At 36.8% G+C, this 16,162-nt stretch overlaps 1 protein-coding gene across 15 annotated transcripts in view; it reads right to left on the reverse strand.

Moving 5' to 3' along the window:
• The window catches only part of Smr (Smrter), an 84,281-nt gene that overhangs the window by 53,038 nt on the left and 15,081 nt on the right, over nucleotides 1-16,162 (reverse strand). For 14 of the 15 annotated variants that reach the window (XM_069133682.1, XM_069133681.1, XM_069133680.1 and 11 more), the window contains one exon: nucleotides 10,867-11,093. In XM_069133682.1, coding sequence (XP_068989783.1) covers nucleotides 10,867-11,093 — 227 coding nt within the window. The remainder of the gene's footprint in view (nucleotides 1-10,866; nucleotides 11,094-16,162) is intronic. The other variant, XM_069133687.1, reaches the window with a different exon arrangement.

Below are 16,162 nucleotides of genomic sequence, written 5' to 3' on the forward strand. Positions count from 1 at the left end.
TCGCGACAAATCCGTTTTATCACCAACCATGTTAACTCAGATTAACATACCTCGTATACACATATCATACATCAAAGCGATACACATATAGGAGAATTAGATATATACCGCGAGGTAAAAATAAAGTTCTCGTAGCGTAGGTCAGTGTAGTATATATGTATATGTATATGCCTCGCTGTTGCGGAAAACTCTATTGAGAGACCGTGGGCAATTAATTATTATCAGCACTCTACACACATATAAAATGTACATAGGTATAATGCATACTTTTTCCTTAAAAACATACATGTTGCGTGAATTCAATTCACAAATAATGTCGTCTTTAATTGATTGAGTAGGTAAATATTTGTTTTTCGCAACGAACAGTCAAGTCATCCCACATGTTATGACAGTAATGACGTGAAATCGTAAAACTGATTGTGAGGCGGTATTTCCAATATTAACATTCTCCTTTCCTTTTTACGCCACAATTTCCTCGAAACTACAATATAATTACCTGACGGATTTTAAAACACGAGAGGTATAATCGATTCCAGATTCTTTAGAGTTACGATATACTTTAGATATCTTTACGACATTATATGGACGGAAAGGATAATGTGGGAAAGTATATTATAATTATTGCATACAACGAGAAGTCACCCACCGCATGTCGCTTAGCGCTATCGCAACAAAAGAAGTTGACAATTGCAACCCAGCCTAACTCTACGTAAATTCCGGCGGATATTCAGAACTTGGAAAACAATTCCAGAAGTTACCCAGCGTCAATGCTGAAAATCGAGTTTACATGACGTGAGCAGGTTTTACGCATTTTTCCATGCGTGTTTTCCGTACACAAAGTACCAGTTTCTATGACAGTCAAATGAGTCTGCGAATGCGCATGTGCGGAGTACAGAAAGGACCACTTTTAACTCCTATAACTGCGCGCATGCGCTGTAGCAAATAAATCTGACATTACGCGACCCTAACGTCAATTTCGGGCTTCGTAAAGAACCGTGTAACATACTTTTGTTGTACAAAGAATCGTATGCATCAAATCCTGATAAAGAATTATTCCCTCCCAATCTTTGTTTTTCTTTATTTTCCTGTTGTATTAAAATTAGTTATTTTAATTGATTCCCTCGTATTTCGCATATTAGGTACAATAAATACGCGCTAATAAAATTCACCCGACTCCACGCTTAAAATTTTGTATTTTTCGATTCCGAAGTATTAACTCTACAAATTTCATGAAAATTGTTTATATAGTGAACAGTGATTTCGCTATGATCCGGTAGGAGTCATGGCCAGGTCGAGATCTTCTAGAATGCCCCATATATATATATATACATATATATACGCGTACTATGGCCGATGGTGAGGTGACTCGAGCGCGCGGTATAAAAATAACAATTTACTCTAGCGTATACAAAACAATACGATAGCCCTCTCGCGGAATAAATAAATATATATGTACACACACACACATTGTAATCTTGAGGACTCGTTGGTAAAAGTATTACATATCTTCAATACATACACATACACATATCTATGTATATTATATGTATTAACCGCGGTCATGACTATACAGAAGACTCCACTCTTCTCTCTGTAGGTTCAAGGAGAAATGAACGTAATTCTTAACGTCGCCTACATGCACGACACACACGCACTGTATATGAATGAATATTGGACTCGGCAATATGCGAAGAATATCTACGGACAGTGTAATAATATCTACTGATGCAAATATAATTGAACGTCGGCGTCTCTTGATATATGTATATTGTATACTCGTGCATGCACCGCGAGTAAACGTTCAAAACTTACGCCTCACAGTCCTCTATGTACCCTGCGTATTCCATGACGTATACTCGATGCATACGCTGCACCAAGTCTCGTATGTATGATTACAACTAGCTGTACGCGTTTGTGTATGTGTGTACGCTGCAGTTGGTAGGTAGGTATTAGGTATACGTATATATACGTCGCTGTTGAAATTAGTGTTCAAACCTCTGGGCCGAAAAAACCGTCGCGTCCTTGAAAGTCCCTCCAATCCCCTCCGCGTGACCGTCCAGTCATCGCGCCCCCTTATCCCTCCCCCTCTCCCCCATACATGCCTTCAACCTTTTTTCTCTCATTTTCTCTATCCTTTTTTCGTTTGCGTTCTCTGTCTTCGAATCCGTGTCGTACTTTGAAATTTTAATGAACAACTCCGGCACACGGGGCTACCAAGTTGTATAATATACATGCAATATAAATGCGTGTGTGTGTGTGTGTGTGTAATAAACATTACACTGTTTCAGATTCAGGGCAATACCCTTTCTCGTATTTTTTGTTGGGCAAGGTTTAGAAATGAGTTTTGGACACCATCGCCCCGATGTATTAAGTATTGGATTTTAGATTCAGTTTGGTTGCAAAAATTCCCAAAATGTAGTCGTGAATATCCTCTTATATTATACCGAGAGTTCTTCTCGAAAGGATCTGCTCGTAGCGCGTGTAATCCAACTTGCTTAATTTTGATTGGCTAACATCCGGGCTCGCAGCCTGAAGCAATCCTTCGCTGACAAGTACAAATTCCCTAGAATCGATTGGTTAACAACCCATTAAGAACGACCAGTTCACGGCGTCGCCGCGATCAGCTACATATTGGTAATTCTGCCCACCATGCTGGTAACATTTTTACGAAGTTGGCTACGCTTATAATTTAGACGATTTGCAATTGTCGAGCATGATCTTTCGAAAAGAACTCTCGATAGGTATATGAATCCAAATAGTGCAGATGCTTAAATTATTTTCTAAAATTATACCAACTTTTTTTACGTTGGAGCAACCAAAACACGATATTTAAAAAATATCAGAGCTTAATAACTCTTGTGCAAAATGACGGACTGAAGTCGAATTTTCAAGACCTACGAGACCAAATATGTTATTATTTATATTGAAATTGAACCAGTCCAACAGTCAAATTGTACTATACTATGATTTTGTAAAATTTCGCTAAAAAACTGGAATGATTGTACATTTTTATACGATATTACAGATAGTAAAGTCACACGATACAACTTGAGCACTTTGTCGACTTGTGTTAAAAAAAAACTAACGTTTGGACCTAATTGTACCAGCAAAAAGAAACCCCACACATTGCTATAATCTGAAATAATATAAATTAGACAGATGATTGTCTAATTGTACGGTAAACCGGACGTTTAATTGCTATAGTTCGTTACTTCTATACATGAGTGATCTATAAACGACAAGCGCGAGTCGTATTATAGATATAAAGTACCAAGAGAAGGTGAGAAATCAGTGATGGTTGAAACTTGGAAATATTCAGGCAGATGTACAACGTTGAGGATGCGCAGGTGTCTGCAAACTCACTGTTGTATTAATATACTACCTATATTCCTGCAAATTATCATTCAATGGCTCTCGAGACAACGTGCGAGCGGGGGGGGACAAAGAAGCACGTCGCGGGAATTTCATTTGACTCACAAGTTCGATTGGTTGTTGTCGTGAATACGAATAGAGTCTGCACTGTCACCCGTTGACAAGCAATAAAGTTAAAAACTCACGAGTAAGGAACTAATGTACCTACGGCGAACGAGAGATAATAAATTATGACAAATTATGAAATTGGGCAAAGATTCCGCGCTTCAAATCACCGAATATCGTGTTGTCGGATATATCGTTCCGCAAAAACTTGGACATAAACTGAAAAAGTAATAGATAATCACAAGAAGTGTAGTTCAAGGTTCCGTGCGTCCCGAAAAAGCTGCCAGTGCAGGAGAAGTGTGCTCGTTATCTTCTTAACCGTCAGCCCCTGCTGCATGTGACGATTCTTTCAATTCTGCTTAGGTATATAGATCTCTACATTATTCTTTGGTAGTGCTTTCGCGAAGCTCTGCAGACGTCGTCCAAAAATTTCCGTGATGAATATTTAATCAATTCTTTCGAAATCGAGTCGTTGTCTTGTTTGAATTTCAACGATTCCATCGACTTTGAAGCATGTATTTGGAAAAAATGTATAATTTGATCATTTTTCGGAAGGTATAAATAATATATCATCAATATTGCTGATGATCAACAGGCTGGAATGTTGAGTTTTAGGTAACTTTTTCGCATCATGAGGACGCCTGTAATTAATCAGTGATTGTCCACGTTTATGGACTCGGAGCTGTCAAATTTTTCACAAAGTAATCTGCACATTCAATGTTACTTACTGAGAGATCTCTGTTGTGTTTGTCCCGTTCTCTAAATTGAAACTGTTCTGCTTGAAAAGAGTCTTTAATTTTTATGTTCTCTACTTCACTTACATCTAAAGTGCACAGTGAATTGTAGAACACCTAATAAATCGATTTAATAATAACAATAATAACAATAACACCAACAACAACAATAATAATAATAATACTAATAATAATTCGTAAATTTTCTATGCTGCGGGTATGACGCTCGGTCATTGTCAGTTATACACCCGGGTAATACACGAGAATGAATATAATTAATATGTAAGTAATGTATAATAACGTATTCATGTTTGTTATTATCACTATTATTATTATCATTTAGCGATGTAACCAACATAGGTATATGTATATAATACGCGCCTACATATAGTGAGAATTTTTCTTGAAAGGACTTGCTCGTAGCGCGCGCGATTGAACTTGCTTAATTTTGAGCGGCTCACAGCCTGAAGCAAACCTTAGCTGACAGAAACAAATTCCCTAGAATCGCCCGGTTGACAAGTGATAGTCAACCATAATTTTTCGCCTATTAAGAACCACATTGCCTACCATGCTGATAACATTTTTACGAAGTTGGCTACGCTTATAAACTAGCTGAGTTGCAATTGTCGGACAGGTTCTTTCGAGAAAAACTCTTGAGTATAGATAAGTAGTACTTGAAACGTACACGAGTGAGAGACTCACATCTAATGGTGCATGATTACCGGACCTCGTTTTTGCAAACAATAAAAAAAAAAGTATTGGAGCAATATCAAAGTATTATATTCATCAAATCGGAACAAGAATTACAGTGAAATAGAGTAATCGATGCCCGTTACGTGTATATTTATGAAACTTAATAGTACTTTCTTAAAAATTCATGCGAATCCTTTGTTATCGTAATTTTTAAATTCATCGTACGTATACAAAAAGGACTAGGTTGAGAAACTATTTTGCATTCCCATACACACGTATTGAAATATAGAATAATGAACATCCTGCAATGGATATAAAAGCAGCAGCGTGTCGTCAATATCAACGATAATAATCTGAACTTAGCTGCAAGAAACGCGAAAGTGATTGAACTTTACGGTCAGCTGTTGAACACGTGCGTTGGCCGCTCGTATACTTCGCTACCGGCACGTAATCAGGCGCGTTGTTGCCAAGTCTAGAGAGCTTCTTGTCCCACCGAAAAGAAGTAGGAGGAGAAGGAGGAGGAGGAGGAGAAGCACGGCAACACGGCGCAAAGGTTAGAGGGACATAAACGACGAAGGATAAATCGAGGCGGTCTCTCGCGTATAAAACACCCGGGAGCAGGCTCGATTTGCGATAACTTGCGAAATTCCCGCGCGCCTCGTGCAGGAACAACGATCGTCAGGCGAGAACCGGCGCGCAAACAAAACAAACGATAAAAAACAAAAAATAAAAAAAAAAAAAAAAAAAGGAAATATATAAATACGCAAAAGGAACCGAAAATCATATAATCGTACACGCACAAAAAAATATCTACGCGCATACCGTGTGAGGAAGAGATGGAGGAAAAAAAGATGAAGAAAAGCAAACCAACGAAAAAGGCACATCCGCTATATAACTCGCACGGAATAAAATTATGTATACATATATACATACATATGTATGTGTGTATGTGTATATATATATATATATATATATATATATATATATATATATACACACACATATATATATATACACGTACAGGAATCAGATCCTTCTCGACGCACTCGTCACGCGGCATTCGGCGATCATTGTGGTGAAAATAAGATCCTACCAAAGATTTTCAATATATTCAAATGTTTCTTGCGGTAAAACTATTAAACATATAAGCCATATACTCTCGCGGACTTTTTTCTTGTGGAGCTCGTAGAGACCCTGAAAACTGAACGTAACTTTCCTCTGTCTGTAAGAGTTTAATCAGAGCTCGCATAAGTCTGGGATACACTTCCGAACGGGTCTACAAATATCTTTATATCTCTAAAACTATTGATCTGATTGTAATAAAATATAAACTAAAACTTGGCCACATATTGTGGCTATCCACAGAGAAAAAATAATCAAAATCGGACGAGTAGTTCTGAAGTTATAAGCGAACATACAGACATAAAATAGACGTTCAGTTTTATATAGGCAGAGATGAGATTTAGATCCTATTTTGATATCTGTTATATGTACACACGTATCACTATCTCATTGTCAAGGAAGTATAACATTTGTTGTGTACAATTGCGAGTATTATTATACCAATCACGGTTTACTGTATGTACGTATATATACCTATATTTTTATAGATGCAGTAAATATTAGTGTACACGCGTTGCGACAAAGGTCAAAAATAAAAATGAAAGAGAAACAGAGAAGTAGAGTAACGTGTTCTCGAATAGCCTATACCTAGACGGATGTTGGCAAGCCAAACAAATGGTAAGTTATAACAACGTTGTCGTTCATAATTATCGGATAGTGTCGCCACATCGAGATCTGTAGAGAAACCGATTTTCTGTAGACCTTACAATTTTTACGTACAACGTTAGTGTGAAGCCGTAATACTATAATTTCGCGTCTAGAAGACAAATTCTTTTATCACCATAGGAGTCGACCTGAAATCGACCGGCGCCGTTAGGAGGTTAAAGTTAGTCACGTTATAGTGTAACGAAACATTGAAAGAAACGTACTATTTTTCAACTTGAGGAAAACTTCGATGGAAATGGATTGGTAAAGTAGGCAGGCTATGTTTTCAACTGTTATACGATTCACTGAATTTCAGACAATCCTAACACTGCGCAAAATAACGAAACGATGTCCCCTAAAAATGCAAATTTATATGGTCTAAATGCACCACTCCTGGCAGTACAGTTGTTGAATGTATTACTTGTTTCTATAAGCGATAAAATCAATCTGTTCGATTATTGTATTAACTATAAAAATTTACTCTACAGGTAATATTAAACGGAACTGTTCAACGCCCAATGTTTTATAAATCAAATACTACTATGATCAAAGCTGGCGAAATACTTCTGTATGTCATTTGTGGCCACGCCTTTCTGCACACGTAATTGATATGACCACCACAAATGGATCAATCGATGACTACATTATACGATACTAAGATGGCCGAAAACGGTTCATCCTATCCTACATGAAGGTTACGAATATCAACCTGATGTAAGACGTACTTTTATACAACTGATGTAAAAATATCTCCAACTAAAGTACAGTTACAAGTCCAAGCCGCCGGATGGACAGTATTGCGAAGGTTAAAACTAGATACCTAGATATAATATATGAGCATGTATGATGCATTGGCTGACTCGAAGCGGTTGTTTTATCATCGACAGGTTGTTGAACGATTCACGAAGCGATTTCTCATGCGAACGGGTCGTCGCAACTTATAGACTGTATAGGATGGAATGGAATAGAATAGCTCTTATGAGTTTCTAGGCTTCGTAGGAATCCGCTAGCCTGCAGTGGCCTCGAGCTCACCAGCTATCTCCGATCTATCCAAGTCGTCGTCGTCGTTGAGCATCCACATTTACGGCCTACGCTTCCTTGCGTTTCGCCGACAACTTGGCCTCTACGAGTAAGTAATGCCTACTGCGTTACATGCACTACGAATGGTCAATTTTAAGGTTGAGTCGAACGATTCGCCCGAATCAAAAGCAAGGAGAGAGAGAGAAAACCGTTGTAAAAACCTCCGTTGTTAGCGAGCACGAATTGAACCACATCTCTGATATGTCGTTTAAATTAATCTATGCGAGAAAATTCGAAGATCACATAGCAATATGTCGATAACTTGAGATAAGGTTTCATGATTAGAAAACCCTAGTTTTTTTTTTAACCCAATTCTAATATTTGGGCATGTTGTTAGCTAGCTAGATTTCTACAAATTGTCTGAAAAACGTTAAAGAAGTCTTACATTTGTCGACGAACATCTGTTTTACCGTACTTACACAAATCTATTTTTATCCACTCTGAAGATAATCAGTTGTTAAATTATTATCAGCCGATAATTGGAGATCTCTATCGTGATGAAAATAAGCCCTAAAACATTAGAAGCGGGTGAAAAACGCAAGAGTTTAAGCATTTTGATCTAGCTAATGATAAAACCTTCTCTTAAGTTTTAGATATCTTATCTTGTGTTAGGTGAATGTTAGTCTTGTTCAGTATCGTTATAGCAAATAACATTGCTGGAGATTTTACAAACAGTTCTCTATTTTTTTGTTTTTTGTTTTTATACAACTCCTGTTTAAGAATGTCGAGGCCGATAATTCATCCTTAAGGTTGTTGGATAGCGACAGTAACGCCATCCGACGGATAATCGTAAGCACTGTGTTCCTCGACGAATGAGAAAAGAAATTTGGCAACGTCGCGTGATTTTCTTGTGTTTGCTTAAACCTTGGGTGTTTACCATGCTATAACCTTTACTTTTGTGAATCAAAATGTCGGATCAGTTACGATTTAAGGGGAGATTCGCAAAGAATAAATAAAAACGAAGTGTTTTAGCAATACCGTATCTAAGAAGCAGAAAACAAATAATTTAAATACCATGCGTAATGTGCATGCTTGCGACGTTGCCAAATGTACAATCAAACCAAAATTACAATATAATTTTTTTTAGATTATGTTTTCAACTATTAAATGACGGACAAAACTGACAAAAGATTGATAATATATTATTCCTGAATACCCATTTTATCTTATTCAATATTTTTTCCCTATCCTAAACATATTATTCTAAACAACCAACTCAAAACTATGAGTATTTATCCTAGTCTCTATCTCTACACGACGTAAAATAGCTCAACTTTGAAATCAAAAAAACTCAGTAACCAAACGGTAAATCATTTTTAAACTTTACAGGATTGTTGAAAATTACTTAAAAAATTATATAAATAAAACTCATGTGAATTAAACATTTCCGAAATTACTGCCCGACTATCTTAACCTCGGCACGCAAAAGGCAAACAAAATACGAAGCAAGCAAGCTACTCAGGTAAGTCAGTTGTAGCGACGGAATAGAAAGGAGGATTACGAATATCTTCTCTGTTGCGGAAAATGAAGGAAATTTCAAGTTTCACATTTACTTTTCCTTCCACCCCGATTCCCTCGTGCCCTGGAGATAAGGTGTAGCTTTGTACTAGCGTTACTCGAACTATACGGTATGAATGAATATCCACGATATTGAAGTGACTGGTGGTAATTTCCTCGTCACTTATTACGCGAAAACATCAATTGGAGTATGTAACTGAATCGATAGTTGACCTGGCTATATTAATCGTTGATGTCCTGTACTTTCTTTACCGCCGATTTACCGGTGTATTGACCTTAACCAAAATAAAAAAAATTACACTTCGGATTTCTCTCGTTTGCTTATTGCGCAACAGCCATTTGAATAAATCCTTTAAATCAGTATACACATAATATAGGCAGTTGTTCTTTTTTTTTCTCTCCAACTTTAACAGTGTTGGAGCAGACAATCTCCCTGAGTCATCAAAATCATCTGCTTCAAAGCGAAACTATAGCCCAGTATATACATATAATATTGCAATTATTGAAATGAATAGTTCAGGTGTGTTTGTGTAAAGTACTTGCACTTCGCAAAATCAATTGTCACGTAATATTCGAGTAAATTTACACTGTCTTTCGTGGTGAAGAAGAATCTTGCAATTACGTATCGTCATGTACGTAATATACTATATCACATATACAACTGAAGATAAGACGTCGTGAACATAAAACTTTAGGCTGATAAGATGGTTTTATCTAGGCAAATATTATTCACAACGATAATGTTAAGCCCACAGTTGTATGGATTTTTTTTTTCTACAAGCCATATCCAGAGGTCCCACCTTTAAAATTATAGTTACGCGAGTGAAAACATGTTGAGCAATTAACATTACAGGACGTTATGCTAAATCAGATTCATTATGCTTTTATCAAAAACTTCATGCAACTATTACACTGTCCACGTGATGTTGACATGTTTCCCCGCCCCCTTTTTTTTTTTTTTTTTGGCGACATCATAACTTTCACGAAGTCGCATTCATTTTGTTGACAGTACTAAGAATTGGAATTTCTTCTCTGAAGGACTCGAAAGGTGCGAGGTTAAAAGCGTTCAGTTGTGGTTACGGTATTAAATTTTCTCAGATCAAAACAGGAATAATGGACTTTATCTGATTCAAATATGAATAATTTTTGCTCTCCAAGCACTGAATTATGCACCAAATTCACGAGCAGGCTGGATAGACATGAGCATGAAGTTAGTAACGTTACTGCAACGAAGCATGTTTAGAAAAAATCATTACATCGCACCTTTAGCAATGTCTAAAACTCAGTAAACCACGACAAACAAACAAAATATACTCTTTCTTTGAAAAGCTATCTTCATCAGTTATTCTAAAACTACGCAATAATGATTTTTCCCCTGATGTTTCGTTACGTTAATATTACCAACTTCAGCCTCATGGATAGACGTACTACATTCAACACCAATGCTTGGAAACAAAAGTCATAATCAGTGTCTGATATATAAGATATGAAATCTACAATGCATCGTGCCGAGGATTGCAGGAACGTTATCTTGCATTCTTTTACACATCCGTGTGTCTCATTTTCGTTGAATAAATGGTACTGTATTTGGCCTTACCTGAGCAGCTGTGCGGGCGTTGATCTTGCCGAAGGATGCTGATTGTGCTGGGGCTGAACCCGTGGCGAGGTGGCCGTTGTAACGAGGGGGTGCCCATGCCCACCGTGGGGATGATGATGGTGGTGAAGGTCTCCCCCAACCGGACCACCGAGTCCACCCACGACCTGGACTTGTTTGCCCACCTCCATCTCCATCAGACCTAACGCATTATGCACTGCAACAAACATCTTTCCCTATAGATCGATCGTGACTTTTTTCATTATTATTTTCTATAATCAATTCCACACCGTGGTCGTGGGAGTGTAATTGAGGATATTGGATGAGGTTGAAAGTTGGTAAGGTTATCGTAACGAGACATTGGGGGAAAAAATGACTACTTTCCGATTTTTGAATGACTTGAATAAAGGTAAATTATCAAAATGAGACCATTTATTGATTTATTACGGTATATACTGGGTTTCGGACAAGTCTAAATTTTGCGAAATAACGGTTATCCTCTACATGCGTCGTTGCAATAACGTTACTAACATCAATCTGCCAAAACTCAATACATTTTATAAAATTTAGCACGAGATAGACGTACGTTGAGTATTTATTATAGAATAAATATTATATTCTTAAGAGCTGCGAAGATATTTTTGAGAAAAAAAAAAAAAGGAACTTATTGGAAAGATATCAGGTATCGATGCATCGTTTCACATCGCTTCAAAAGTGTTAAAAATCTGTAAGTAGAATCGTTCGATATCGTTCTATTCTGTGGCTTGTGTTATCCAGTACACTATTTTCTCCAAATTCTCTGACACAATGTTTTCTCACGGGACACCTAATTGGTATCGTTACGTATTCAATTTCACAATATAACACAGATAGATATTGATTATGATCAACAAACAGCAATGTTGAAACGGTTATACTGAAAAAAAAATGCGTTTCAGCCTCGACTTTGCAGACAATGGTCTTCTGAATAAGATGTACTATCGTAGGGTGAAAGCGATCGAATCTAGTGGTTTTTTTAATTAATTTGAAGCAATTTAAAATGAAACATCTATACTTGATCCTCTCATATGCTTTGTAGTATTTTATTTCAAATGTGATTTTCGTATCTGTTATGAATATATAATAATTTGACAAACACTCGATGTTCGACAATTTCGTAATAAAATTACTAATAAGTATCGTTTCTTGGTCAACCAACCTCTTTACTACGAATTATGTACTTTTGGAATTCGAAAGTGACTAGAAACGGTTATATTAGGAAATATACTAATCTCTCGTAGGGAAGGTTTAGTAAGCGAAATGATGGGAGGATACTACGTACGAGACCTTGGAAGATATTGAAACAAGTCGAGAATTTTTGGGAGTGTTTGGAGATATTTGAGAAAAGTGTGGACGTAGCATACCGCAAAAATTATGCCTGCAATAATTTAATAATATTAAAAATACCATCGTATTGCACAAATTCAATAGTCAAAAAGTATAACGTACTTGAAATTTTGGCCGATCATGCTTGATGGAAATCTCTAATAATACGATACAGAAGAGTAAGCGAACCTTGGTTATAATGTAACCAAATTGTGGACTTGAGGCTAAACATTTCTCTGATATATTTTCGTTTATTATCAAAACCCAGAATAGGTGAAACTTGAGTTTTCGACGATCAAGCCAAATAAATCATAAAACATGCGAATATATTTGATTGCAGAATATCGGGGAATTATAAATAGAAAATACGTTACGTAATTTGATAAATCAAATTTTCTGACTCCTCTCTATCATTTATCTCTTGCATTGGTATTGGATGGAACATTTCTCATAACCTTTTCCCGTATTCTCAGTTATACATTTGAAAATAAGTAGAAAAAAGCAAAATATTCAAACATATGTTTTCCTGTTTTTTATTAATTTACGCCTGTGAGGCCTGAATAAATGATCGAATCGTCATTTTATTATTAATAAACTGATTCTTCAGTCCAAATTATTGAAATTTCATGTCAATTAATGATTCTGTACAATTTAGGTAGTAAATTGTTTTCGCTCTTTGAGCCAATGTTATCATTATACTCTTCGATTAATAAAGTTACTCTTCTCTCTACAATATCGTTCACGATTTTCAGCCACTTTAATAATCCTGCGCACCTCAAACAACTGAATCGTCTATTTAAAGAATTATCTCTGGGAGATCAAATCTTACTTTTTTGTGGCAGAGGAGCTCAGAGTAAAATAAAAATAAAAATGATTAAAACAGTCCAATATATATATAAACAGACTCGTGTTTGTAAACCATGCAGGCAATTCAACATTGAAAAAATCCGCCTAAACTTATGCAGTACGGTGTAAAATTTTATCAAAAATTCACACCTGTATTTCGGCAAAATCACAAGAGTAAATTTTACCGATCGAGATTCAATTTCTCTGCGGTTCACGTTAGCCCGACTCCTCGCTCTGCGAACAATCCATAACCATGAGACAATTATAGATAAAAATTGCCGGCACGTAACAATTCCATGAACCAACACAGTATGTTAGTGTAAAGTGAAGAAGACGTGAATGACCAAAATAAAAATAAAAAACAGAAAATGAAATCAAAAACGTACCGAATGGAAGACAATGTAAAGCCATAAGTAACCGCGTTCTAGAAGAGAAATCGTCAAAGCTTATCTTTTTTTCATCATCTCTACGTATACAGTGTGAATTTCTAACGACAGAATGGTCCGTTGTCTTCTACAGTTTAATCCGCATGCGCTACAATCAGAGAGCGGTTGTTTGCCAGGGTGACCAACCGTCATAAATTTAGACATCAGTTCGCAGCGATTTACGTAACCTTAAAAATTTTCACAGGTGTCGGTGTTGAATACAAACGCCAGCGACAACTGTACAAATTTTTGAGGTTACGTTCCCCACGATTGGTCGCCCTGGCAAATAACTGCTCTCGGATTCTAGCGCATGCGCATTATTAAACTATAGCAAACGACGAACCATTCCGTCGTTAGCGGTTAGTTCGCATCGTATAATACTCAATGTCTCTCTGTCTGTCCGTCCGTATGTTCGATCATAACTCCAAAACTACCGAACCGATTTTCATTATTTTTGTTTCTGCGGATAGCTACGGCGTCTGGCCAGTTTTTAGACTATATTTCGTTACAACCATGTCAATAGTTTCAAAGATATAACGATATTTGTAAGCCAATTCGAAACGGGATCCCACACTTGTGCGAACACTAGCTAAACGGATGCTCTTAAGGATAGAGAAAAGTTATGTTCAAGAGTTTTCAAGGTCTCAACGAGCTCTGCAAAAGAAAGTCCGCAACAGCATATGGCTATGTCCAATATACATACAGTATTACCACAAGAAGCATTTGAAAATATTCGCGAGCGGATCTGCAACGGGCTGCTTGTAAAGTATAAAACGATGTATGGACCCGGACGGAATTATCCGAGCACCGGTTATACAGCTCCTCTGACGCTACGGCCGTACCTACCTACCTACCTACCTACCTACCTACCTACCTACCTACCTACCTACACAAGAGATCCCGAGTATCGACCCACCCCTGCCGGAAAAGTGGAGGGGAACTGCGGACTAGGCGAACTCAGGGCGCGGAGCAGGGAGGGGGAGGGGGGGGTGGAATATTGGGGATGGCGTATTCCCGTTGGGTCTGGACCGACCGACGACTGGGTTGGAGGAGCTTGGCATGGGTATTGCCTCTCCCTGCGGGGAATTGCTAATACATACGTCTAGATTCGCAAAAACTTTTCCTTCTTCGTACAATTTTTTGTGATTCATTGATGAAAGAGAGAAATAAAACATGTTATCAAAATATTTTTCACACGTAAACTTTTCCCCGAATTAGCATCTACGTATTATACATGCCAAAATTCTTTTCTCGGACTTTAATGTATAATGACAGATTTTTCAATGACACTGGCAAGTTCACAACAGTACCTACTGGAATCTTCAATCGATAACGTTCGATCAATTTTTTTAAGTAAATATTTCCATTTTGTTGCAATTTAGAGACATGTTGTGTGTGTGTGTTTGTGTGCGGACTAAATGTAAGAATCCTATAATTTTTAGCCGATTAGGCAACGAAAAACAACGTTGTGCACTAATTAATTTTCCATTACGTTTTCAAACTAGATCTTCGTTTTTTTGAATACTTAGCGTTCTCTGTTGTCGGAAGAAATATGAGCTAATATGTTTTTGTTAAATAAAAAGAACCCGATCCTTCGGAATATCAAATACATTTTAAAAGTACATCCTCAGAAATTGAAGAAAAATGCGGCTTTCCGATATTTTTAGTATGAACTGTGTAAGTAAGCGACGGAGATGACAATAAATTTTCATTTTTTTAAGAAATAAAAATTTCCAGTACATATAGGTTAAAAATAGGACTATAATAAAAACAGTATAAGTATTCGACGCATCTCGAATTTTGTGAATAAAAATATTCTGTATCTCTCGAATATCTGTGCCATTATAATTATATGTTATATATTATATGATCCCATTTTCGTTCTAGTCTAAAAATTTCAGGGTGTACTCCAGAATGTCTACGTTTTCAAAAAATAAAAACAATTCATTTTTATACCATTTGCATTTTTTCGGTAATTATTAAAGATTCATTTCAAGATGGATTTAACCTTCGAAAAGATGAGACTTCTTGACGAAAACACCACACACGCGCACACAAAAAATTACATTTTTCTGTGACAGGAAGTGCTAAAAATTCGACGACAAATATTGCATATGAAAATTATGTACAATATTGATCAATGTATTAGACCTTTTAAACGAGGCCCAGTATTAGGCCCAGGGCCTAAGAATTGAAGGATCTCCATAGCTGAGTGCACACTTCAGTGTACAACTAAATTGCCACCTGATCAAAATTTTTACTCAAAAAAGCTGGTCAAAAATTAATGGGTCGGCACATTTAATCCTGCACTGAACCGACTCCGTAAAATTAGATTGCTCATTTATAGTGTAAAATCACTGTTTCTATACTTCGTTATACATCTTTGCACATCTATACACCTACATACTTAATCTACGAATCAGATATCTGATTTCCTATCCGTGCAATAGGTATGTACCACCTACGTCCTTTCGAATCAAATTAGGTGTAGTTATAATTGTGTCACTCTTCATGAATACGGGAGATAGATATGATAGGTATATTCAAAATTCCCATCAATGCATTCCCTGCATTGAGTATAAGTTTCTTATTATAATTTCTCTATAATAACCTGCAGCTCTATGCGGGAACATATCACCACGAATACTGTACCGTATGTTTAA

The sequence above is a fragment of the Neodiprion pinetum genome, chromosome 2, assembly GCF_021155775.2.
Source record: "Neodiprion pinetum isolate iyNeoPine1 chromosome 2, iyNeoPine1.2, whole genome shotgun sequence".
Taxonomy (NCBI): Eukaryota; Metazoa; Arthropoda; class Insecta; order Hymenoptera; family Diprionidae; genus Neodiprion; species Neodiprion pinetum.